The 27227-nt window shown below is 31.2% G+C and overlaps 5 protein-coding genes across 5 annotated transcripts; 1 reads left to right on the top strand and 4 right to left on the bottom strand.

Moving 5' to 3' along the window:
• Positions 1 to 28: 28 nt before the first annotated feature.
• Positions 29 to 7711, bottom strand: LOC125872364 (protein yippee-like At3g08990). Its single transcript, XM_049553079.1, has 5 exons — positions 7652 to 7711; positions 666 to 700; positions 462 to 570; positions 329 to 384; positions 29 to 254 (listed from the first exon to the last, which is right to left on the bottom strand). The coding sequence occupies exons 1-5, from the start codon at positions 7709 to 7711 to the stop codon at positions 29 to 31; spliced, it is 486 nt and encodes a 161-aa protein (XP_049409036.1).
• A 5527-nt stretch (positions 7712 to 13238) lies between these two features.
• Positions 13239 to 14682, top strand: LOC125874719 (NADH dehydrogenase [ubiquinone] 1 alpha subcomplex subunit 2-like). Its single transcript, XM_049555725.1, has 3 exons — positions 13239 to 13368; positions 13483 to 13589; positions 14385 to 14682. The coding sequence occupies exons 1-3, from the start codon at positions 13283 to 13285 to the stop codon at positions 14486 to 14488; spliced, it is 297 nt and encodes a 98-aa protein (XP_049411682.1). The 5' UTR covers positions 13239 to 13282; the 3' UTR covers positions 14489 to 14682.
• An 826-nt stretch (positions 14683 to 15508) lies between these two features.
• On the bottom strand, positions 15509 to 16602 carry LOC125872365 (protein yippee-like At4g27740). Its single transcript, XM_049553080.1, has 5 exons — positions 16495 to 16602; positions 16027 to 16064; positions 15834 to 15939; positions 15686 to 15741; positions 15509 to 15605 (listed from the first exon to the last, which is right to left on the bottom strand). Exons 1-5 carry the CDS (start codon positions 16600 to 16602, stop codon positions 15509 to 15511), a joined length of 405 nt encoding a protein of 134 aa, XP_049409037.1.
• A 465-nt stretch (positions 16603 to 17067) lies between these two features.
• Positions 17068 to 17757, bottom strand: LOC125874720 (probable histone H2B.1). Its single transcript, XM_049555726.1, has one exon. The coding sequence runs from the start codon at positions 17694 to 17696 to the stop codon at positions 17256 to 17258; it is 441 nt and encodes a 146-aa protein (XP_049411683.1). The 5' UTR covers positions 17697 to 17757; the 3' UTR covers positions 17068 to 17255.
• A 2232-nt stretch (positions 17758 to 19989) lies between these two features.
• On the bottom strand, positions 19990 to 23454 carry LOC125873166 (uncharacterized). Its single transcript, XM_049554053.1, has 6 exons — positions 23289 to 23454; positions 23131 to 23189; positions 20731 to 21747; positions 20590 to 20655; positions 20304 to 20502; positions 19990 to 20196 (listed from the first exon to the last, which is right to left on the bottom strand). Exons 2-6 carry the CDS (start codon positions 23131 to 23133, stop codon positions 20132 to 20134), a joined length of 1350 nt encoding a protein of 449 aa, XP_049410010.1. The 5' UTR covers positions 23134 to 23189; positions 23289 to 23454; the 3' UTR covers positions 19990 to 20131.
• Positions 23455 to 27227: the final 3773 nt, after the last annotated feature.

Here is a 27227-nt window from a genome sequence, read left to right on the forward strand (position 1 = left end):
TTTTATTTATTTCCCTTAAGAAGTTGCTTCACATGCGTAGATTGCGCATAGCATTAACAAGTTGTTCAGCATCACCTCCATCTTGATCCATAGGAGCATGCTCACCATTGGCGTGTCCATTCTGTTCACTAGGAACCAATGGATGAACAACAACACCTCCACTTAGTTCATACAGAACCTGATCGATATTAGCAACAGTTCCATCTTGTTCTTGATATATCATGGAATAATCACCCCAATAAACAAGTTTCTCCCTGTAACAAATTAAAACGTGTATTACAAGTCGTATCACATCTAGTTACATTTTGCATATATGTAAGGAACTTACAAATTCATCAAGAACCTTCCTTCCCTAATTTCCTGGGATGGTCGGGGCACAGCAATCTAGAGATATGAATGAATTTTGTTAACTGCAAATCCTCTTGTTCATGAAAAGGAAATTTGGTAATTTAGGATCTTACAAGTTTCAACCCAAGCAGCATTCCACATTGGACACAGTAAACATCAGCAACAGTATTGCCATTTACATGGCGAAGATAATTCACATTGTTGAGGAACCTCGCATTGAACCTGCATACACGCACAACATATATTCTTACATATAAAAATGTTTAATTGAATAATACTACTCAATTTTCCAAATTGCATCAACTCTTGAGACTTACACACTGTTAAAGACCCCTGTTCTACCATTTTGCACCTGCAAAAGGAACCAGACAAAAATAGTTACCAAAACATGTTGTTTTTGTGCTTAATCACATTTTACAAAGAGCAGATGAAATCAAGCAAGTGAATCACAACAACAACAAATCTCACAAGTAAATTATAAATCTGTCAAAATTATACTACACGCTCTCGTGGAGGTAGAGAGGTTGTTTTCAAATACTTTACTAATTGAAAACGTAGTAAAGTAAAATTTATCAAAATAATTCCACATTATCCTAAATGAAGAGTTTTCACAGATCTACAAGAAAAATTCATGGCTAGCAGTAAACAGCATAAACACCATTCTCATTGTAAAAAAACCCCATAAAAAATGAAATTGATAAAACAAGTGAAAGAAAAACTCAGAATATTCAAAAATGAAAGAAAAAACAAATGCAGAGAGATTAATGAGAAAAATTTGTACGATATCAAAGTGATCATCAACAAATCCAACTTGGGTATTGCATGAATTACAATAGATTAAATCCTCTGCGCGAAAATGATCATTTATGTAACTAATCACCACCATTGTATCAACTTTGTCAATCAACAACCTCTTACAGAACAAAGAACAAAATGGAGAAAAAAGATCAAAGATAATTCACTGTTGAGAATAAATGAAAAAAGACTAACTGAGAATGGCTCTTTTATATTGAATTTGTGGTTCTTTTAGATTGGAATGACATAAATATAATTAATGTTTTTGTTCTTCTTTTATTCACTTCACTTATGACAGATAGAGTTGCAATTTAATTATGTGACTCTTATGAAGATTTGATTAATAATTTTTGTTTTGTTATAGCATGTGTGCCTCGCACGTGTAGTCTACAATATTGGTCAAACTTATATTTAAACGTAATAATTTCTCAATGTAAATAATAAACATAAGTATAGTAATTACGTAATTATGATAATTAGTAATATTATAGGAATTGTAGGTCACTACTAAAAAAAGATTATAAAAATACAAGTTTTAGCGTATGTACCCCTCGCACATGACAGTCTATGATTATGGTCAAATTTTTATTTAAATGTTTGATGTAATAATAAATAATGTACCTTACACAATAGAGTGAGAAAAGAGAGTAGAGTAGAACAAGAGGATTGAGAGGAGGTACTTTTATACCGAAAATCCAATTCTTGAATCTTGAAAAGTAATTTCTTACCGTTAAAAATAACTAGTTGGACATAAATATAGTTAATGTTTCTTTTCTTCTTTTATTCACTTCACTTATGTCAGATAGAATTGCAATTTAACTACGTCACTCTTGTAAAAGTTTCACTAACAATTTTTTTTATATAAAAATACTAATTTTAGCGTACGTGTGCCTCGCACAAATAATTTATGGTTATGGTCAAACTGATAATTAAATATAATAATTGCTAGATCAAAGATAATTCACTGCTAAGAATAAATGAAAAAAGACTAACTGAGAATGGTTCTTTTATATTGAATTTGTGGTATTTTTAGATTGGAATGATATAAATATAATTAATGTTTATCTTCTTCTTTTATTCACTTCACTTATGACAGATAGAGTTGCAATTTAATTATGTGACTCTTATGAAGATTTGACTAACAATTTTTTTTTTTGTTATAGCATATGTGTGCCTCGCATGTGTAGTCTACAGTATTGGTCAAACTTATATTTAAAAGTAATAATTTCTCAATGTAAATAATAAACATAAGTGTAGTACTTACATGATTATGATAATTAGTAATATATAGGAATTGTAGGTCACTACTAAAAAAAGATTATAAAAATACAAGTTTTAGCGTATGTGCCCCTTGCACGTGTAGTCTATGGTTATGGTCAAATATTTATTTAAATATTCGATGTAATAATAAATAATGTACCTTACACAAAAGAGTGAGAAAAGAGAGTAGAGTATAACAAAAAGGATTGAGAAGAGGTACTTTTATACTTAAAAATCAGTTCTTGAATCTTGAAAAGTAATTTCTTACCGTTAAAAATAATTAGATGGACATAAATATAGTTAATGTTTCTTTTCTTCTTTTATTCACTTCACTTATGACAGATACAATTGCAATTTAACTACGTCACTCTTGTAAAAGTTTCACTTTTGTATATAAAAATACTAATTTTAGCGTACGTGTGCCTCAAACATATAGTTTACGGTTATGGTCAAACTAATAATTAAACATAATAATTGCTAGATCAAAGATTATTCACTGCTAAGAATAAATGAAAAAAGACTAGCCGAAAAGAGTTCTTTTATATTGAATTTGTCATTCTTTTAGATTGGAATGGCATAAATATAATTAATGTTTCTTTTCTTCTTTTATTCACTTAACTTATGACATATATAGAGTTGCAATTTAATTATGTGACTCTTATGAAGATTTGACTAATAATTTTTATTATTAAAATACTTGTTACAGCGTATGTGCGCCACGCACACGTAGTCTACGATATTGGTCAAATTTATATTCAAACGTAATAATTGTTCATTATAAATAATAAACGTAAGTGTAGTAAGTACGTTATTATGATAATTAACAATATTATAGAAATTGTACGTCACTAGTAAAAAAATAGATTATAAAAATGCACGTTTTAGCGCACGTGTGGTTTATAATTATGGTCACACTTATATTTAAATGCTCAATGTAATAATAAACATTGTACCTTATACAAAAGAGTGAGAAAAGATAGTAGTGTAGAACAAATACGACGGAGAAAAGTACTTTTATACTAAAAAATTAGTTCTTGAATCTTGAATAGTGATTCCTTACTGTTAAAACAGATTAGATGGATATAAATATAGTTAATGTTTTTTTTCTTCTTTATTTCACTCCACTTATGGCATATAGAGTTGCAATTTAATTATGTGACTCTTGTGAATGTTTCACTAACATTTTATATATATGAAAATATTAGTTTTGGCGTATGTGTGCCTCACACATATAGTCTACATGGTCGAACTGATATTTAAACATAATAATTGGTTGATCAAATATTATTCACTGACGAGAATAAATGAAAAAAGACTAGCTGAGAAGAGTTTTTTTATATTGAATTTGTCATTCTTTTAGATTGGAATGACATAAATATAATTAATGTTTCTTTTCTTCTTTTATCCACTTCACTTATGACTGATAGAGAAGCAATTTAATAATGTGAGTCTTATGAAGATTTGACTAATAATTTTTTTCATTAAAATACTTGTTATAGAGTATGTGTGCCTCGCACGTGTAGTCTACGATAATGGTCAAACTTATATTTAAACGTAATAATTGCTCATTGTAAATAATAAACCTAAGTGTAGTAATTGCATAATTATAATAATTTGTAATATTATAGGAATTGTGGTCACTAGTAATTTTTTTAATATAAAAATACTAGTTTTAGCGTATGTGCGCCTCACGCGTGTAGTCTATGGTTATGATCATACTTATATTTAAATGCTCAATTTAATAATAAACAATGTACCTTATACAAGAGAGTAGTACAACAAAGAGGACCTAGAAGAGGCACTTTTATACTTCTTGAAAAGTAATTCCTTACCGTTAAAACAGATATGGACATAAATATAGTTAACGTTTCTTTTCTTATTTTATTCACTTCACTTATGACAAATGGAGTTGCAATTTAATTATGCGACTCTTGTGAAGGTTTCATTAAAAAAAATTAAATACATTCTTGCACATATAGTATACGGTTATGGTCAACTAATATTTAATAATAATAATTGGTGGATCAAAGATTATTCACTATTGAGAATAAATGAAAAAAGACTAGCTGAGAAGAGTTATTTTATATTAACTTGTCATTCTTTTAGATTAGAATGACATAAATATAATTAATGTTTCTTTTCTTCTTTTATTCACTTCACTTATGACCGATAGAGTTGCAGTTTAATTATGTGACTTGTTGTGTCGTAATTTGACTATCTCTAGAAAAATCATTTTTTGAAATGTTCTAAGCATAAAACAATTTGAAAAATACTTAGAAAGAGCCACTTAATTTTTTAAAGAAATTAAGAAAACTTGTAAATTTCAAAGATTTAAACAAAAAAAATCATTTGAAAATATAAAAGAGGGTTCGGGGTTCAATTTACACTTCGAGAAGGGTTTAAGCATTCGAAGTGTCCGCTAACATGCGATTGACCTGCGACTTGACTACTATATTTGACTATTTTTAGGAAAATAATGATTTAACATAAAATAATGACTTATAATATTTGATTAACTTTGAAAAAAAATAATTAAATGACACATTCTATTTTGGTTTTTTGGAGAAAATGACTCAAGATGAATTATTTGACTTGAAAGATAAGTGGTTAGAATATTAATAAAACCAAGTTAATTAAAATTTATATAATTCACTTTAAAATAACTTAAACCTATTTAATAAATTAAACCATGAAAATCATTTTAAATTAATTGAAGAATAAAAGTTTTGGCTGACCTTCTTGAGAAAATGACTAAATAAGTATTTTATAATAATAATTAACATTATTAGATTAGTTTTGAGAAAATAGTTAAACAAATAGCAATTTTTATCTTTTAAGAAAATGGGACCTTAATTGAAACAATTGAATTAGAGACAAGTACTTAGAATTTTAACGAAACTAAATGAGTTCGTTTTTATTTGAGTCATTTTTGGTTTATGAAAAAAAAACTATTTTAAACTAATAAAAGAAAAAAAGAATGTTTTGACTAAAGATTATAAATGGCAATACAAAAATTGATAAAATGAGATTTGTTAGAAACAAAACAACACAGAGAAATAGCTCGTCTTTTGGGGGATCCAACTAAGTTGATTTACAATTATAAAGTTAGAGTTGAACAACAAATAATAATAATCACAATTAAATAATTAGCGAGTAAGGGAGAAATTTGAATTTGGGCCCCCTTTTGGGCCAATTTCATTGTTTTTTGGAGTTTAACACAATTCCCGTTTTTGGTATACACCTGATGTATATCAGTGTATATCGGCATGCATATCAGTCATTTTCATGTATTTCTTGCTTCCAAACACCTGTATTTCACTCCAGCCCTGTATTTTCTCATTTTTGACCTGTAATATTGACGTATATTGAATATATATAATGTATACATCTCGTATACAACCCTTTTTGAGGCCTTTGGGACCTAAGAATTCAATTTCCAGCCTTGCGGCTTTCCCAACACCTGTTCATCAGCCTTTAACTCGGAATAGAGGATGGCTCAAGCGAGGAAGTGGATTTGGGCCTTTACGGCCCGATCGATATGCAAAAAGGGAGAGAGCAAAGTCCAATAGACTCACTCGACAACAAAGGGGTTCAAGGCAAAAAAAAGCAAGAGTTAGTAACTTAACAAAAAAAAGAAATACATGATCAACTTTAAATCCGGATACTAGCAAATGACTTAGAGAATAAGTGTGCATCTCAAAGACTTATATAATTGGACCAAGAAGACTCATACATAAACTAATACCAAAGAGACTTATATCGAGCAAATTATATAATAAAACAATCAAGACACATTCGAGAAACTCCACCTAAAGGCTTGTCTTTAAATAATAAGAAATTACTTTAACTTCATTAATTAGGAAAAAAGGGGACCGAGGTATATCACACTAAGGAGTCATACACACATGTTTACATAAGTGAGCAAACTATCAATGTCAACATTGTACAGCTTACTATGCGGAAATTCATCCAGGATTAACTATATAATTGACTCTATAAAATAAGCAACAATAAACAAATTCAAAGAAATACATACTAGATATGAGTACTTCATTGAAAAAAACAAAGCAGGCTATTTTTTATCATTAGTAGTCAAATAGTCAACTACATGCTGTCAATAAGCAATTTGGAACAAACTTTCATTTTAAAAAATTTAAAATATGAAGGAACACTAAAATAACAATAATAATAATAATGATAAAAATCGGCCAACATAACTGAGATTTGGAAAATTAAAAAATAAAAAATAAATAATAAATAAAATAAATAAATAAAATTGGATTTTTATACCAACTCAACTTATCAATATAAACATCTTTGGCCGAAAAATCAAATGGCATGAAGACGCAACTTAATCTAAACGAGTCATGTTAGGCAGTAGGACCAAAAGGCATATAGATAAAACTAAACGATTAGAATAAGCACGCAGCTGCACCATGTACACTAACCATATCAATCGACCTTTTAAAACTAATCTATAAGAGAGCAACCTCAACATCAATGACCCAAAATACATCATAACCAATGCTTAAACATAGCATGAACGAGATAGTACCGATCTAATAACATTCAAGTAACAATTTCTAGAAATGGGAACATCAAAATGTATTCTAACAAAGAAATATAGAAACGACCATATGAGACGAAATTTAGCAGAACCTTAAGATGATATCATGACTAATCCATGGCAACCAACAAAAGGAAAACATACGCTTCATGTTAATAATACCGACAACCCAACGACGACTAATCAGTGAATTACCAACATAGCAGTGATTTTTCAATATTAACAAAACAGAACAGAGCAAGAGATGGAGGGAAAAGCTATCGGAGAGAAGGTTACCTTTTTCGGGCAGCGAACGGGACAAGATGAGCTGGAATGATGACCTTCCCCACGCGAAATCCGAACACGAGCGGTAGCCAAGGAGTTTGAGCAAGAATATCAAACCCAAAACACTAAAAACGAGTGCCTCCTATGTTTTCTTTAAAGTGTATTAAGTAAGTATTAGTTATTTTTGATGCCTTAAAAAATTTCCCCCCCCTTTTTTCTTTCTACAATGGAGAATGAGAAGGGTTTATATAGGAGGAGATTTAGGGTTCGTTCTTGGGGGGAAAGGGACGAAATTCAAGTGAGAACGAGGGTAGAATCGGAATTCTCAAACTCAATTCCCAATTTCAGATTTCCCAAGAACCAAAAAGCTGCTCGTTGTGCAAGAATTCAACCCAAATCCCATGAGATCCGGACAACAGGCAGGGCTGGAATGGTTTGGTGAGGGCAGACAATTGCTTTTTCCGCGGATTCCGCCATTTCAGCTGCTGCTTTGACATTTTTGGACTGCTGCGTACAGTTAATGTTTAGCGCTGGGATTAGAAGGAGAAAGGGAATTGGGTCGGGCTAAAGGAGAGTGGACTGGGTTAAAGGGAATAGAGAGTGGGCTGGGAATGGGTTATTTGCTGCTGGAAATTGTTGGAAGTTAAAATGAAATATGGGGAAAACGGACAAAGATGCTGGGCTGGAAAGGTTGGGTTGCTGGAATTGCAATATAAAAGTCCCAAAATGGCTTTTAATTGAGTTGGAGACAAAACTATGAAAGGCTAGAATGCAATTAAATTGAAGTGTCAATTATTGCTAAATAGAATTTAGTTGGTGAATTTGGCCTACAATATAAACAAGATGAGTTAATATAAATTAATTAATGAGCTTCTTAATCCTAATGAAATAAGAAATAATTAACTTAATTATAAACTAATTAATTCAATTACAAAACTAATTAACTCAAAATTATAACTATAACTTAAAGTAAATTAATAAAATATTTAACTAATATGTAAAATCTTTTGGGATGATTTTCAAATATTCATAAAATAGCGTGATTGCAAAAATATACATATTTATTTTTTATTTTTAAAAAAAATGATAGAATTGTTTTAAAAATAACTTGAAAGTATTTTGAATTTCATAAAACTCATTAATTCAAAATTATAACCATCCCTAATATTTAAAATATAAAATCTTTTTTGAGACGATTTTCGAATAATCATAAAATATACTAATTATATACATAACTATGTAAAACATATATATCATCTAAAAATTATGAGAAGTGACAAAACTATTTAAGAATCTTGCAAACTAAATTATTATTATTATTATTATTTTATTATTATTATTATTATTTGGAAATTCTATAAAACTAATTATTTTAAATCGTTAAGCTCGAAATGATTAATTTATATTGTGGAGGGTCAAAATTGGGTGTCAACATGACTCTTATGAAGATTTGACTAATAATTTCTTAGTATTAAAATACTTGTTATAGCATATGTGCGCCTCGCACATGTAGTCTACGATATTGGTTAAACTTATATTTAAACGTAATAATTGTTCAATCTAAATAATAAACATAAGTGTAGTAATTACGTAAATATGATAACTTGCAATATTATGGGAATTGTTGGTCACAAGTAAAAAAAGATTTATAAAAATATAAATTTTAGCACACATGCGCCTCACACGTGTAGTCTACGGTTATGGTCACACTTATGTTTAAATGTTCGATGTAATAATAAATATTGTACCTTATACAAGAAAGTGATAAAAGAGAGCAGAGTAGAACAAAGAGACGGAGAAGAGGTACTTTTATACTGAAAAATCGATTCTTGAATCTTGAAAAGTAACTCATTACCATTAAAATAGATTAGATGGACATAAATATAATTAATATTTCTTTTCTTCTTTTATTCACTTCACTTATGAAAAAAGAGTTGCTATTTAATTATGTGATTCTTATGAAGGTTTCACTAACAAATTTTCTTTATAAAAAATTACTAGTTTTGTGTATGTGTGCCTCACACATAAAGTCTACAGTTATGGAAAAACTGATATTTCAACATAATAATTGCTAGATCAAAGATTATTCACTACTGAGAATAAATGAAAAAAACTGATATTTCAACATAATAATTGCTAGATCAAAGATATTCACTACTGAGAATAAATGAAAAAAGCTAGTGGAGAAAAGTTCTTCTATATTGAACATTCTTTTAGATTGGAATGACATAAATATAATTAATGCTTCTTTTTTTCTGTTATTCACTTCACTTATAATAGATAGAGTTGTAGTTTAACTATGTGACTCTTATGAAGATTTGATTAATATTTTTTTCTTATTAAAATACTTGTTATAGCGTACGTACGTCTCACACGTGTAGTCTATTTTATTGGTCAAACTTATATTTAACGTAATAATTTCTCAATGTAAATGATAAACGTAAGTGTAGTAATTACGTAATAATGATAATTTGTAATATTATAGGAATTTTAGGTCACTAGTAAAAAAAATTATAAAAATACCAATTTTAGCGTACGTGTGTCTCGCACGTGTAGTCTATGATTGTGGTCAGACTTATATTTAAATTCTCAATGTATTAATAAACAATGTGCCTTGTAAAAGAGAGCAGAGTAGAACAAAGAGGAATGAGAAGAGGTATTTTTGCAATGAAAATCAGTTATTGAATCTTGGAAAGTAATTTTTTACGTTAAAACAGATTAGATGGACATTAATATAGTTAATGTTTCTTTTCTTCTTTTATTCACTTCACTCGTGAAAGATCGAGTTGCAATTTAATTATGAAATTTTCTTGAAGATTTCACTAATAATTTTTTTAATAAAAAACACTAGTTTTAACGTACGTGCACCTCGCACGTGTCATTTACGACTATGGTCAAACTTATATTTAAATGTAATAATTAATCAATGGAAGCAATAAACGTAAGTGTAGTAATTACGTAATTATGATAATTTGTAATATCATACAAATTGTAGTTCACTAATTGAAAAAAGATTACAAAAATACTAGTTTTAATGTACGTACTCCCTCGACGTGTAGTCTATGAGTATGTCAATCTTATATTTAAACGTAATAATTGCTCGATCTAAATAATAAACGTAAGTGTAATAATCACATAAGTTATAGATCATTTGTAAGGAACTGTAGTTCACTAATTAAAAATATATTATTATTTTTTTTAGTTTTAGTGTACGGCACGTGTAGTTTACGTTTATGGTCAAACATATATTCAAATGTAGCTCGATGTAAATAATACAATTAAGTGCAGTAATTATGTAATTATGATAATTTTTAATATTATAGGAATTGTAGTTACTATTTAAATTTTTCATAAAAATACTAGTTCTAGTGACGTGCACTTCGCACGTGTATTCTACCATTATGATCAAACTTATATTTAATCATAATAATTAATTCCTCGGTGTAATTAATAAACATAAGTGTAGTAATTACGTAATTATAATACTCCACTTGTAATATTATAAGAATTGTAGTTCAATTAGGTTGCAAAATTTATGGCTAACAGTAAACATCATGAACACCATTCTCATTGTATAAAAACCATAAAGAAATGAAATTGATAATAGATGTGCAAGAAGAACTCAGAACATTCAAAAATGAAAGAAAAAAATAGATGCAAAAATTACAACAGATTAAAAATCCTCTTCGCGAAAATGATCATTTGTGTAAGTAATTATCACCATTGTATCGATTTTATCAATCAAGAACCTGTACAGAACAAAGAATAAAATGGAGAAAAAAGATCAAAGATTATTCACTGCTGAAAATAAATGAAAAAAGACTACCCGAGAAGAGGTACATTTATATTGGAAAAAACAGTTCTTGAATTTTGAAAAGTTAAAATAGATTGGAATGACATAAATACTAGTTTTAGCGTATCTGTGTCTCGCAAGTGTAGTTTGCGATATTGGTCAAACTAATATTTAAATATAATAATTGCTCAATATAAATAATAAACGTAAGTGTAGTAATTATGATAATTTGTAATATTATAGGAATTGTAGGTTACCAGTAAAAAAAAGATTATAAAAATATTAATTTTAGCGTACGTGTGTCTCGCACGTGTAGTTTATGATTATGATCACACTTATATTTAAATGCTCAATGTAAATAATAAAAAATGTACCATATACAAGAGAGTGACAAACGAGAGAACAAAGAGGATTGAGAAGAAGTACTTTTATACTGAAAAATCAATTTTTGAATCTTAAAACGTAATTTCTCAACGTTAAAACATATTAGAGGGTCGTAAATATAGGGATGACAATGGGGTAGGGGCGGGGGCGGGGTAGGGGCAGAGCGGGTTGTGCCTAACCCACATAGTTTTTAATCTTTCCCGCATAACAATATTTTCCATTTTCAACTCTCCCCACCCCGTCCCGCATAATTTTTTTTAATATTTTCTTTTTCTAGTTAATTTTGACACTAAAAATAAAATTCAATCAAATAAATTCATGTTTCATCAAGTTATATTAATTTAATAGATAATGACTTAAAAAAATATTTTTTAAAAGTCAATTGGTAAACATGTATGAAATTGTATAATTTTTTATTGAACCCGCATAAAATCACATATGCCTGCAACCCGCCCCGCCCCGTATTAGCCTTAAACCTACCCCACCCCGCATCCACCCCACACCATTGTCATCCCTATATGTCACCGAGATCTTCGCTCGGGTATGTAAAATGGTGACGGTTCAATAAAGTAATTAGCTTACAATTAATATAATCGTGTTTTATTCATATAAAAAATAGCCAAAAGTAATAAGAAGGAATAAGGATACACTGACTATACACTATAGTTCGTCAAAAGTCATAGAAAATATACACTAACAATACAATATAGCTTACATATACATAAGCTTTACACTGAATATACATTATGATACAATCAAAAGGCTGAATATAACTTAACTATACATAAAGTATACATTGACTATACATTAAGTATTCATTGACTATTTTATCTTGATCAACTCAACATTACATCTAAGTAGTCTCAAATTTTAGATATGAAATTCTCTCAATATTTTAAGTTTTTTGATATACAAGTCACAAAAAAAATATTAACGTTTGCAGTATGTCAAAAAAATAAAAATGAAAATAGAAGAAAATGCAACAAGAAGAAGACGAAGACGGACCAAATTTTAGAAGGCAAAAGTGTCGAATGGCCATTTTATTGTTATAAAAGGCTAAAAAAAATTAAAGGCGACACTACATAATTAAACATACTCTACCACCATATATACACTATTATTATCTCTCTCTCTCTCTCTCTCTCTATATATATATATATATATATATATTACCACTAGTTAAGAGTTTTCATGTCATATATTGAGGAAGATACATCTAGATACGTATATTTTTTCTATCAAATTCACTAAAATAGAAAAAGAGGTGAGCAAAATTTGTTATGTATCTCAAATATATGTGAATCACACAAGATATATCTATTTGTAATAAATAATAGGGCAAATTACAGAAATCACATACTTTTAAGGCAAAATTACAATATATCCCTTAAAATTTTATAATTACAGAAATTCCTCAAACGGATACAATAATATAAGCGCCAATGTATTAATATGATGCGCGAGATACATTAATTGTTAAGTAAGATACATTACATTTTATACATGATACATTAATCTGATGTACATTTTATACATGATACACTAATTTGATGCACGAGATACACTAATTTAATGCGCGAAAATGAGAAATTTTGGAGATTTATAAAACTTATAGGGAATAATAGTAATAAGCAAACTAAAAGGTGGGATTTCTGTAATTTTTCTATAATAGTAACCACACTTGGCCCAATGGACTGGTTATCCCCTGGAAGTCCAGATTCAGAAAAACTGGTCCACACTTAGTATAAGGTTAAATTCGTCAATGTAATTTTTGAGTACAACCGTTAAAGCATAAATCACACCTCATGATGTTTTTGGTTTATTTATATTTGTAAAGCCTAGGGAATAGCTGAAGGTGAATTTGTGCAACAATGGCGTGGAGATCAAATCTCTCTCGGAACCTGAAGGAGCTTCGCATCCTCTTCTCTCCATCGTCATCTGAAAGTGCCGCCACTAGGTATTTTCACAATTTTTATCAGTACTGCAATGAAATGAGCTCCAATTGAGATGTAGTTGATTGATTGATAGAGTGATAAGTTAATCCCGAGTTATTGGTTTCATCTTTATGTAGGGCGTTCATTGAGAAGAACTACAGAGATCTCAAGACCCAAAACCCCAAATTACCTATTTTGATTCGTGAGGCCAGGTCAATCGAGCCTCAGCTCTGGGCGAGATATGGTAATTATTTTCGGTTTTCTTATAGCTCTACAGAATTTTAATCAGCTTTGTATATTGAAATTCTGATTAGGCAATTCACACAAAAAAAAATCGTTCTTTTGCCTTTGACTGCTAGCATTTTCATTGTTTTTGTTACATTTTCATTTTTCTTATGTTCCAGCTTAATTGAAACTTATATGTAGACTTTTGGTAAATAATCTATTAACATTTGATCAGGTAAGGGATTGATAGAAATCTTATTCATAAATTGCATAATGAAGTTCACATCTAAACAAATAAGCACGAAGGAGTGATATGTGACTCTAAAGAAATATTCTATGATGATGTAACGGATGTAGTGAGAGTGATTAAGATTTGAGTATAATGAATGGACCTGTAAAATTAGATTTTGACCTAACTCACACCCCAAAATCTAGTTCATGGGGAGGAGGATTGTTCAACTCTTATAATGAGACCACCCATCTCATTAACGTGAGACTTTTTTCATTCTTCAAATGGACCTTACCGTGGTTAGGTCTTTTAGGCATGTAGAATATCTCGTTTTCTCATAATAATACTCAATCCGTTCTAATTTAATATATCCTTTCCACTTTGGGATGTTTCCAAGTTATTTGACACCATTGCAAATGTTTGCTATGTTCTTCTATGGGCAAATTTTATGAAGTATAATTTTCGGTTTTCTTTAAAGCCAAAGTTTATTTCAAATCTGGTGTAGTCAAGTTGTTTTAAGTGATCTTTACCCTGTTTCTGTGGTTTGACCTTCTATTCATGGATTTTACTTTTAAATGCTTATAGACCTGGGAGTTGAAAGGGGCATCAGACTGGAGGGATTGACCGAGGAGCAAATCTCAAAGGCACTTGAGGACCTTGGAAAAGTAGGGGCATCCCTTAAATCTTGATGACATTGGATCTGCAGAATTGTATGTCTTTGCATTCAGCACTTTGTAGAGTTCTGTCCTCACATTGTGCTTTCTAAAATAATCTTTTGGTACAAGTTATCATGAATCAAAAAACCGTTCATAAACCTGAAATCCTGGGTATTTTGGCTTTTATTTGTTGATGGAATGAAAATGTTTGAAATCGTTTGTTGTTAGCATTAGAAGTTTAACGGTATTCCTTCTGTGCATTTAATCCTGTTGCGGTTGAAATTTTTGTACTCCCAGTTTGTTCCGTGTACTCTTATAATGTGAGTTGACTAATCTATGCGTAGAGATAGCACTTAGGCAAATGAAAAGCTGCTAGCTATATCTTCACTTCCTTTTAGCAAATAAAACTCCAATCTTGTGTACTAAGATAGAAATGAAATCTGAAGAAGACATTGATCTTCAATTAAGGAATTTCCAGGAGGTAAGCCTTGATTTATAGTCTTGACTCATGAGTTTGAGAGAATTGACATGTTTACAATCTTCGTCTTTACATATAAAGAGGAGACAGTATAGGAAACATGGGAATTCTGCCCTCCTCGGCCTGAAATATTGATATTTAAGCTCTGCAAGTTTCACCCACACTTTGTTGAGCAACTGCTAGCACCAGTGATGCTAATGAATCGGAGTTGCAACTTCACATCTGCACAATAACTGATGCTAAACAGCACAAGAGCCCTTATTCAGAGGCTACAATCGTCAAGCATGATAACGATAACAATATTATCATGGGTTACAATAGAAAACATCCCAGAATTGTGTGTCAGTAGTGTATAAATCCCTTTTGGCAAAAAGAAACTAGTGTATAAATCCTTTTTTCTTGTTCAGGTGTGGGATGTTGCAGTGCCATATCAGGGTGCATATATCAATAAAAGAAACGTAAAAGCTTATGAAAAATATGGTAAAATTACAAAGTAAAGGGGATTAAAAGTTTCTCTTGTACAAGTTAATTGATTTCTTCAAGAGATCTCCTTGCTAGAATCTTCCACCATAGGTTTATATTTCCTTAACTACTGGCACTCCTGTTGTTGCATTTGCTCTAGGTTCAACTGCTTCTTCTATTTGATTTCCATACCTTTCCTGCAGCTTCCCCCTGTGAAAGGATAAAAGAAAAAGTAAGATTAACAATTTTATGCAATATGAAATCATGAGTTTGTAGCATATTAATCTCACATTTGCAACATTACGATGTCTTTTCTTGCGACTGGATCCTCTTCATATACTTCGATCTGAAAGGGGTTGAAAAAAGGGATCATGTCAGATAATTTTGCTCGTTCATGAAATTTTACAAATTTGGGGTTTTGGGATTTTTGTATCATACAAATTTCCATCCCAGTAGATTCTCGCATTTGCTACAGTAGACATCTGCGACTGTGTGAGGACCAAGTTGCCTCAGCTTCTCTAATTCGTTTACATGCACATTCACCCTGCGTATTTCATCATGCAGTTTAGTTCGACCTGTGTAGACAACTTCCATTAAACTATCCCAAAATATTAGAACCAAGAAAACTTACACTTCATCAAATACACCTCCAGTCACCCCTGTCACAGGCTGAAAAACACGGCATAGTTAGATAATTGAAATGGAAACTGTCATCATTGCACCAGTTACTTACGGAGTCTACTCAGCAAGTATAGAGAACTTGTAAACGTTTTCTTCTATAAATAAATATAGTAGGCATTACAAGATGGTACTTCTACTTCCTAACTGCTAATTGCTACAAACACGATAAATAGTAGGCATTTAAGATACAAAATTTTGGCGGTACTTGATAAAATGAATGACCAAGAAAGAACAGAATGTTGGCGGTACTTGATCCCATCACTATTTATTTTTATCCCTCACACCAAATGACCCCTTAAAACTTATCTAATAATGGAAACCATCATTTTTCAACAGAAGACAAAGATTACAAAATGAGTTTGACTCAAGAATGACAATTACTTAGAAATAGGAGAAAAAGGAAAGGGGAAAAGATTACCGAGTAGTTGAGACTGAAATCTTTGCAAAGAGCAAGGTGGTTTTGGCAGAAACGGCACAGGTAGAAACGATCAGACACATTGAACTCGAGGAGAAAGGAATTCCCCATAGCTGAAAACTTCCTGTTGAAAGAACAAAACTGAAGCAGAGATGGGTGATGCAAGTTGTGAGTTATGAAGAGGTTTAATAGAACGTGGAAAAAGGAGTTACGATATATGGACTCTCTGTTGAAAATGAAAGATGAACAGGTTTAAGAGAAGGGGAAAAAAGGAGTTATTATCAACTGATTCTTGTTGAAAATGAAAAGAGGAATCAATGTTCAGGAACGGCAAATAAAATATTGATGAAAAGAGAACTATATATAGCATCTTCTTGAATAAAAAAAAAAGGGAAATTTCTAGTATTAGAAATTAGACGAGATATAAGAGTTTTTCGACTTTGACTATATGTATCAATCATTGACAAATGCCATTGGAACATAAAAGCTGCCAGTTCAATTCAACTTCAGAATTTTTTGGGTGAATTAATGTGCAAGATTTGACATAAAAGACATAAAAATTTGCAATACAGTAAATTGAGACAGAACCATTCAAGGATTGTATTTTAAATCTGAACTACACATAATGGATGATCCAAAAGTTCACCAACAACAACGAAAGAAGATGGTAAAATAGTATCTAATACAAATAAACCCTAATTCTAAACAACCATAGAAATTCAATATCAGGATGGACCCAAAAACGATTCTAACTCATCAGAACTTCAAGAGCTAGTGAACTTGGTAACAGCCTTGGTACCCTCAGAAACAGCATGCTTAGCCAGTTCACCAGGAAGCACAAGTCTCACAGCAGTCTGGATCTCGCGAGAAGTAATAGTTGGCTTCTTGTTGTAACGGGCCAATCTAGAAGATTCCTGTGCCAGCTTCTCAAAAATGTCATTGATGAAGCTGTTCATGATCCCCATAGCCTTGCTGGAAATCCCAATATCAGGATGCACCTGTTTTAGCACCTTAAAGATGTAGATCTTGTAGGTCTCAACGCTCTTCTTGGCCTTCTTCTTCTTCTTCTCGCCGGAAGCGGCGTCCTTTGGTAGCTTCTTCCCGGCTTTTGGCTTCTTCTCCGCCGGAGCTTTCTCGGCGACGGTGGACTTCTTCTCCTCCGCCGGCTTCTTTTCAGCTGGCTTCTTCTCTGCCTTTGGTGCCATTGGAATTGCAAGAGAAAATATGAAGGGAGAAATAGAAAGCGGCTATTCAATGGTGAATTGATAATTTAATTTGGGGTTTGTTGTGCACTCTATATATAGAGGCAGAGATGAAATCTTATTGGTTAGTCGGGGAGGTGCGCGGATTGATGAGCTGGCACGATATGGAGCGTTGGATATTTATGTTCTCATGTGAGGATAAATATGCGGTGATGCTCACTTTCAACTTTGCGCCTTTTTTATTGTAAAGAGTAAAGAGAGTAAGGAGAATTTGGGAAATTTACAGTTCTTTCAGGTTGGCGGTTCTCTAAAATTCATGAAATTTTGGCGGATTTTGCAAAAATTAAATGGAATTGTTGCATAAATTATAAATATAGATAGACTGATATCTATAGGAATGAACGATTATTTGATTAACTCCAAAAGGGAAAAATGGAAGGAGCCCAATATGGAATTGCTCAGGATAACGAATTTTGAATGCAGATGAGAAAATCTACGCTCTCAGCCATCAAATGATTAATATTTGTCTATATTTAAGGTGTATTGGAAGTGTATATATTTGGTATATCTACAATACTATATTGTATAACAATCAATTATATAGTGTATACATACATTACAGTTATACACTTGAGCAATGCACTCAGGTCCAAAATGCCCCATAAACCTTTTTTGAGGACGTTTCTTTGAGATCGGTACAATCAAATAGTATTTTGATTTGAACTTCGTTTTTGTAAGTTCCTTCCTTGGGTTCATCTTTTTTCTTATTGGATGGAGAGACACCCTTATAATTTCAAACGTAATTATGTTAAAGAAATTTCAGTTTAAATTTGTGATCACACTCTGTCGAATAACTAATTGACAATGAAATTTTAGTTTGTTTAGTGGGATCTAAGGGAATATAATCTTTGTAATAGTACAGGTCTATGGTTAGAGATCCCGATGAGATATCAAAACACTTGATAGTTTTGGACAAATTAATGTGAAAATGGGGCTCCTGCAATTTAATTTCTGTGATGAAAGCAAACATAGTCTTCAGCAATACAAATCGATCTAGCTACTCCACTCCATACCACCATAGTATATATATACATCAAATAAGGTAGATAGATATAATGTTGAGAAGTTAAAAGTATACTTAAAGCTACATCAAGATCGAAACCAACGAAACAATTGAAAACTTCTCAGTCATGAATAGTACTGTTGAATTACATTACATTCCCATAAATTGGAGACACCAAAATGTTCCCATTAATTGCAGCTAAATTTGGATACACCAAAATTGTAAAGCAGAGAAAAACAAGTATGTTTCAGAATCTTGATATATAACTGGTACCTATATATCTTATAACTGCATAATAATATGCATTGCCAAAGGGTTTAGTAGTTGCCCAAGAAAAGATACTTGATCATGCGTCATCACGAAGAACCATCACCATCACCGTCATCACCATCACCATCACCATCATCGTCATCTTTTTGATTTTCCATTGTTGTGGGAACTGGGAAAGGAGGAAAAAATGAAGGAGAAAGAGTGGGAGGAGGGGAGGATTTTAAAGAAAAGAGAAGGAAATTAGTTCAGAGCCTAATTTTTTATTTAACTTTTAAAAAAAAAGTGAATTGCTACTTGGTGGAGAGAGGATCTTCTAAGCATATGCTTCCACCTTTTCTACTTTTTCTTTTTCATAGTCAAAACAAATCAATATTTGTTTCCTAATGACCAATTAATTAAGACAAATCCCTCTTCTAGTCATAATTTGGCTTCCATATGTACTCTTTATGCTCCATGAATATTCCCCTTTAATTTATTTGTAGTTAAAATGTCTACTCGAGTAGTCAATTCATCACTTTAGACAATTAGTAATACTTACTGGTTTTCCTTGAAGAGTGAAAAGCCATGTCTTACTTTAGTTGGCATGAGGTGTTGTTAATTAGGACAACGCATTTTCTCACACTTATTATTCACAAATTTTCTCATACATATTGTAGTGGAGGATGAGGATGCCTCTATTTGTTTTCTCCTTTGTTTTCTTGTCGTATTAATAAGCAATGCACCAATGATGTACAATTAAGCTCATCATGTTTTTCACTTTTGGCAGAATACGTCAAAATCAATTCAATCCTAAAGTGTGGATTCTCTCAACTAACAATCAAGACTGAATATGTATCCATGGTTGTGGGTGTCAAAAGCTGTCTCTTGTTTTTAAGAATGAAAATTCTATAATGGAAACAGGAAATCATATAAGGAAACACTCGCCCTTATACACAGACGTAGAGAGACTGTTTCTGACAAATTATAATTGCATTGTCAAATTATAATTGCCGAAGCATATGAACATATTTTACATCACATTGGCTGACTAAAATAAGTTGTTTGTTTCTATTTTACAAAGGCAGAGAATATTCTTAATATTATCATTGATCCACCAACATTGAACTTACAGGTTCAATTCTTCCTTCCCATATATTCGCTGGAGTTCTCGAGTTGCAGCTTGAAATGATTCTGATCATGAGAATTAGTTCAATATGAATCATATGTATCAAACTGTAGATTAAAGAGGGAGAAAGACAGAGAGAGATCCAATAAGGACTAATTGGGGATATAATTACCTTTCCAAATCTGGAAAGCTTTTTGATTGATGGGGGAACCAGTCACGGTTTGAATTGCTTCGAACAACAAACTTTGTGGCGTGCTCCTTAGCTCCTGGGTTATCTGGTAGATGGTTTTCCCATTCTCAAAGTATATGTGATTGTTAGGGTGCTTTGTCTTGCAACCAGCATGACGCTCAAACTCATAGGCGTTAAGCACCTTCAAATGTGTATACAATTGCAAAGTTACCACACAAGAAAAATATATAATTATAAAACGAATGAAAAAGCAAAGTGAATAACTTGCCTTTGAATAGTTACATGGTTGACAACCACATAGGTATCCAGAACCTTTTATAATACCACGAAGCTCCTTATAACACACAGGAAGATAGCAGGTAAGGTGCTGACAGCAAAATTTATGAAATTTAAATAAAATAAAATGTACCTGCCGGGACAAGACGTATTTTACAGGTACACCGTCAAGAATTCCTGTTGCTAACAAACTTCTAACATTCGAAGGAAAGCTATTAGGAGCACCTTTATGTGCAGATTTAGACTCCGATTTGGTTTTTGGCAAGGAATCAGTCCTAGGTTTTGATGTCTGAGAGGAGATATCAACTGCGTTAGCATTTGATCCATCCATCTGCTTGTCACAATGTGGTTCTGATGCGTCCACTGACGATTGATAATGTAAATAATTATAACCGCTAATTGGCCTTGCCAGAGCATCAATATCAGACACCAATTCAAATCCAAATATTGTGTCGGAATCCCCTCTGGTATATGAGTCAGCAATTGGTGTAGTGCTGTGACTTTTCTCAACATTGGATCTGATGGATCTACTTATATCTCCAGGATTGTAGGTTTGACTTTCATCTTCCTTCCCATATGCCTGACCCATGGATAGAAAGGATGTTTCACTTGCCCTATTATGTACCTGACTGATAGACATATTAATGTTGTTTTCAATCGGTGAATGAAAAGCATTTTCTGAATCCTCCACCTGATTAACATTAAGATTTCTGATTCTACTGTCGCTTATGCATATCTGTTGTTCTTCAATAGTGTAAGACATTGACAAACCAACTAATGGATCATCTCCAATTTGGTCGTCGATCACTTTTTTCCTTATTGTGGAGTTCCCTGTGCTTCTCTCGGTCAAGTCGACCGGCCTGGTGGTATCAACTCGAAACAATCTATCAATGAATTGATTTGCCCCTGACGGAAGATCAGAAGTAGTCTCCCAACATGTAGAATTTGTCACTGCAATTTCCGAAGTTGATTTGCCTAGTGAAGTGTGGACAGCTTGTTTCTTGTTAGGAAATAACTCTGGCTCAGTAGTACTGGAGAACAATTGGTGAGCACGTTTCACGTCGAGTCTTGATGAGCTATCAAAAACTGCTTCTCCATCAGATAGATGTCCACCACATTTTGGTATCCAAAAATCCTTGTCATGGAAAGACTGGAAAAGATCTGATATGAATGAACTAGACAAAGTCGATTCATCACAGTATAAATCTCTGACCAGAAACAGGAATGATGGGCAGGGTTTGCGTATTACAATGAAGCAGCTGAAAAATGAAATTAAATGAGTGCAGCAGGGGGTGGGGTGGGGAATAGCATGATGGTCTGAAAGAATCTCTTAGCAATACCAACATTCGATGCACATACCAAGTATGGACACATCAGATGGAACATTTCACCCAGATCACATTTTTTTTTCATTCTTTTGTTTTTCCTGAATTGAGACAGGGATTGTTACTGATCCCTACTGACATTTGAGCTTTAAGAAATGGACTAGAGCTGTGCAGAAAATGGCAAACTANACCAAGTATGGACACATCAGTTGGAACATTTCACCCAGATCACTTTTTTTTTTTCATTCTTTTGTTTTTCCTGAATTGAGACAGGGATTGTTACTGATCCCTACTGACATTTGAGCTTTAAGAAATGGACTAGAGCTGTGCAGAAAATGGCAAACTACACATTTCACCACTGAGTACAAGAATAATGCAAAACCAAAAACGCATTATCTTCAGGGTAAACTAATCCAGATCATTGAGGCAGAATTTGGATTGGATAAGCTAATCACACTCATTGAGACAGAATTTGGATTGAGTATGCTAATCCCACTCATTGAGAAAGAAATTGGATCGATCCACTGATTGGACATCTGAAATATCAAAGAAAATTAATACTCCTATCTCAAAAAGGATGACAATCTTATATCGAAAGTCAAAACATTTTCCTTAGAGTACTATCTTCTTTGTAAATATGTAAGCTTTACACCCTCCGTTTCAATTTTTTTTGACCAGTTAACTTGATATGGAGTTTAAGAAAGTAAATAAGACTTTTGAATCTCGTGATATTAAACTAAAGATATGCAGAATGTACCAAAATGCCCTTTAATCATGTGGTATGAAATGTGAAAATTTAGAATTGAAGAGTTGCCAAAAAAGTAAAGGACAATCTTTTTGTAAGAATTTCGAAATTGATATGAATTTATACTGAAAATCAGGACTGTCAACCCTTGCACCACAAAACCACCATTCTTTTTTGTCACAGAGTGTATAATTTTATTTGAGTTAAGTACCACGAAAGTCACAGACTGTATAATTTTGCAAATTATAAGTTTCACATCTAAATATCCGTCGAGCAGCCAAATGGAAGCTTAAAGACAAAAGAAAGGTCCAATTCAATACAACTAGCAATGGGAAACTAACAGCTATTTCTTTCTACGTAACTAAATATCACTAGAAATTCCCATAAAATAGCATAACTCAGAACAACAAAATCAAACAGAGTATCGAGTATGGAGCTCTTAATGAACACTAGAAACACTCACCATCTTGCAGCTCTTACTTCAACGAATCTGAAAGCCACAAATGCTCATAAAAAAATTACCTAAGTTCAAATTCAGCAAAAATATGCAAAAATCAACAACATCTCAAAAATCAACAAGCCCTAAAAAGTAATTACGAATTAGAAAAGAGACGATCGTACCTTTTTAGATGGAGAAGAAACTAGGAACGGCCAGGTAAACTTCCCGGCGGTATCATCGGCGGCGATTTTCTGGTTTTGAAGTAGATATTTTACTCTCTTTTTTTGGGGGGACGGGCAGAGTGGTAGTTATGGTGAGTGAGGAGCAGACGATCGGCTCCCCGCAGAGACCATAGAATTGTGAATGGACCTGCACTATCAGATTATACAGTTACCGCTTCTTTAACCGTACACGTGTGTTTATTCTGATTAATCTTAACCGTTCATGGCTTTTGGTCTCCTGATATTTTGGGCTTTCCGGGTCAATTGGTTATGATCCCATGGGATGGAGCCTACCACTATCTCGTAGGAAAAATTTTAATATGGTTGACGCCCAACCAACAATAGATGTACGAGGCTCCATTCAATTTTTGACATTTGAACTTTTGGGCCTTATTTTAACACCACACACTCTCTCACTTTCATTTTTTCAAATTCCTCCATTTTTCTCATAATAAGTATTTTATCTCTCTCTTTTTTTAATAGTCTTAAATTTTTATTTTCCAAAAGTCAAATAGAAATATGTAAATTAATATCAATTCAAGTTTTAGCCTTTTTCTCCCGTGATTGTTAATATGATTAAAAAATTAAACTCCATTATAATTATAGTCTTCTTTTCTTGATTTATATATTTTTTTGGTTGATTTTTTTTTTATTTTTAACTTAAATTTCAATAATAAGTGCAACACCAAATACAAAAAAAATCTAAAAAAAGATTGAAGAACGAGTGATTTTAGAATACTTATAGGTATGCTCATACTTACTCATTGGTGAGCTTTTTTTGGGTATAATTTTTTTAAAAAAAATTAATTCTGATTTATGATAGTTGAATTAACTAATAATGAATAATTAAAGGACTAAAAAGAAGTGATTTTGAACATAAAATCAATTTTTAAAATCATCATAATAAAATTACAAATCAAACTAGAAAGTGAAAAATAGAATTAAATTTATATAAAGGTAACTAGATTACAAATAAACAGAGTAAAAATTAACTTTATACAACACACACACACTATATATATATATAAAGAGGGAGATATTTTTATAATCAGTTTGGTGGTTTTTCGATTTATTTTTTCTTTGAAATCAAAACTGATTATGTCAAATTTTTAAAAAAGAAAAAGAAAATAAATTGAAGTAAAAGAAATATTCAATTTGACTAAATTCTTATTTAGTTCGATTTTCGATACTCAGTGAATACTTCTTAATACAAATATAAAGTGTGTGTGAATTTCTCATGCAAAATTTATCTTTTAAATGTATCCTAGGAATTTGATTCAATTTTTTGAGATGTAAAATACAAATTTTAAAAGATTTTTTTTTCTAAGGCTACGAGGAATAATTATATTTTAGTTGAATTGATTGAGAGGTGGCAATTTTTTAAATTGATTTAGTTGAGGGACATAAATGATTAATGGGAAAGAAAGAGCTAATCAAGTTACTAATAAAGAGCACAAAGAACTGAAAAAAAAATGTGATAAATAGAGGAATATTGAACAAGGTACGAAAATATTTTGGAGGAAACAGAGGGGAATTTGAGAAAAAATAAGGTGTGAGAGTGTGTGGTGTTAAAATGGGGCCATAAATCCAAGTGTCAAAAATTGAATAGAGTCTCACACAACTATTATTGGTTGAGCCTCAACCATATTAAAAAATTTCATCTCGTAGTACTACTACTAGTTATGCAAGAGTTATAACGCAAATTTATTTATGCATGATTAATAATATAGGGGTTATTATTAAAATATTGCTATGAAATAAATAATAAAGGTAAAAGTTATTATTTGCGCTCATATTTTGAAAACTGAAGAGATTATGCTTAATTATAAAATGTAGCAGCATTTTGATTTTAAAATTAAACAAATATATTGTTTGATGATAATAAAGTGAAATACATTCTTCCGTGTAATACTTCATGTAGCAAAGCTTATTATATTTGCGTGCATAATAGTGATAATGAATACATAATATGAAGTATAAATTGAAGAAAAAGATGACTTTTGAGGCTTGAAGAATGAAGAATCACTTTTCTTAAAGAAATATTATACATGTTAGGAAAAAATGCAAGCAATTCCTTTCAAGATACAGTAAAACCTCTATAAATAAATTAATATAGGTGGGATCATAAAATTTTATTATTTTATAGAGATATTATTTAATTGATAAATTAATATTTATTTATTTAAATCATGGTTTGAAATTTAATGAAGGTTAATTTTGAATATATCAAAATCATTGTATCTTACTAATTTATGTATCATATTTATTGATTTCACATAAAAAAAAATTATACATAAAGTACAACGAATACATCATCAAAATCATTGTATCTTACTAATTTCAACCTTGTGGATAATAAGAGCTTTCAAGATGTATTATCGAACAAATTTTATCGTAGGATATTAGAAGACTATGAAGTGGGACAAACTGATCCAACAAAGATCAATGTTTTTGGATGCTATCAATTTTGCAATCCCTGTTTGGCCATAAATGTTCAGCAAAAGACAATAGCAAATTATTTTTGACACTGTAAAATTCGTTCGGGGAATGCAATCTCAGATGATTTGAATGAACCTACTTGTGAAAACGTCATTCATGAACTTGAGGTCATTGATTAATGATCTTGGTTACCACAATAAAATGGATGTCAATAACTTGTTGGATTATCTGGGTGAAAGGGATACATATTCAGAGATCCAGAGCTTAGAAGGAATTGTGGATAACATCGGAAAAGGCAATGTTGATGATGAAGTTGAAGATGATACTATACCTTTGGAACCAATTACACGCAAGGAAACACTTATCGCATTTAGAACTCTTCACAATTTTATGGTGTAGTTCGAAAAGATAACTTCGGAGCTCTTGGATGCAATAAGAAAAGTTAGAAATGAGCTTCAACTAGATTTAAATTATAAGAAAAAAACATAACACAATAGAATCATATTTCACTAAATTGTCTTAGATATATTTGTACTTTTAAAGAATTACTAATTTATGATATTAATGGGATCATCTATTTATATAGGGGTCTTTTGGAAATATATTATCTTATTATTTTATCGAAATTGATGATTTTTTTCATTGGCCCAAGTAGGGATCGAAGAAAAATATTATTTTAGAGAGATTATTAATTTATCGAGTATTAATTTATAGAGGTTTTACTGTAAAACAAAACCCTTGTATATACCTAGATATTTATTCTTATGTTATTTCGAGAGAATCTTTATATTTATAGAACTTAAAGATAACTTTTCATAATAATCATGTTCTCTCATAAATAAATGTGATTTTTCATAATTATTATGCTTTTTCATGAATATAACTTTTCATAATAATTATATTCTCTCATGAATAAATATATCTATTTAATTTAAGACCTCTATATATTACAAAATATCAAACACATTGTACGTGTAATAAATATCTCCACACTATACAATCTTTCTATCTAAATTTATCTACAAGAATAATAAGTTTATCCACGTGTATGTATCTACGATAGAACTTCAAACTATGGTGATTGTGTACTACATATTTCTTTAAAAAGTAGTATTTTGTACCAATTTATGTGACACATTTTGCTTTTCGAGAGTCAAATAATTTAAGTTTGATATTTGCTCATGAAATTTATATATTTGTAAACTACATAAAAAGTACTATAATTCTCAATAATTAATAATTCAAAATATTTAAAAAATATATGAAAAAATTATGATCAAAGATAAGACTTGTTTGAATCTCGAAATCTGAAATGTGTCACATAAATTGGGACAAAGGGAGTATCACTATTTCGAATAAATATAGTAAAGACTGAATTTGCTATGCCATAGGAATAATTGTTTCGATCATCCAAAAAAGGAGTAAAATGATAAGCTGGGTCATTGTCAATAAATCCGATCA

This window comes from Solanum stenotomum, chromosome 8 (genome assembly GCF_019186545.1).
Source record: "Solanum stenotomum isolate F172 chromosome 8, ASM1918654v1, whole genome shotgun sequence".
Classification (NCBI taxonomy): domain Eukaryota; kingdom Viridiplantae; phylum Streptophyta; class Magnoliopsida; order Solanales; family Solanaceae; genus Solanum; species Solanum stenotomum.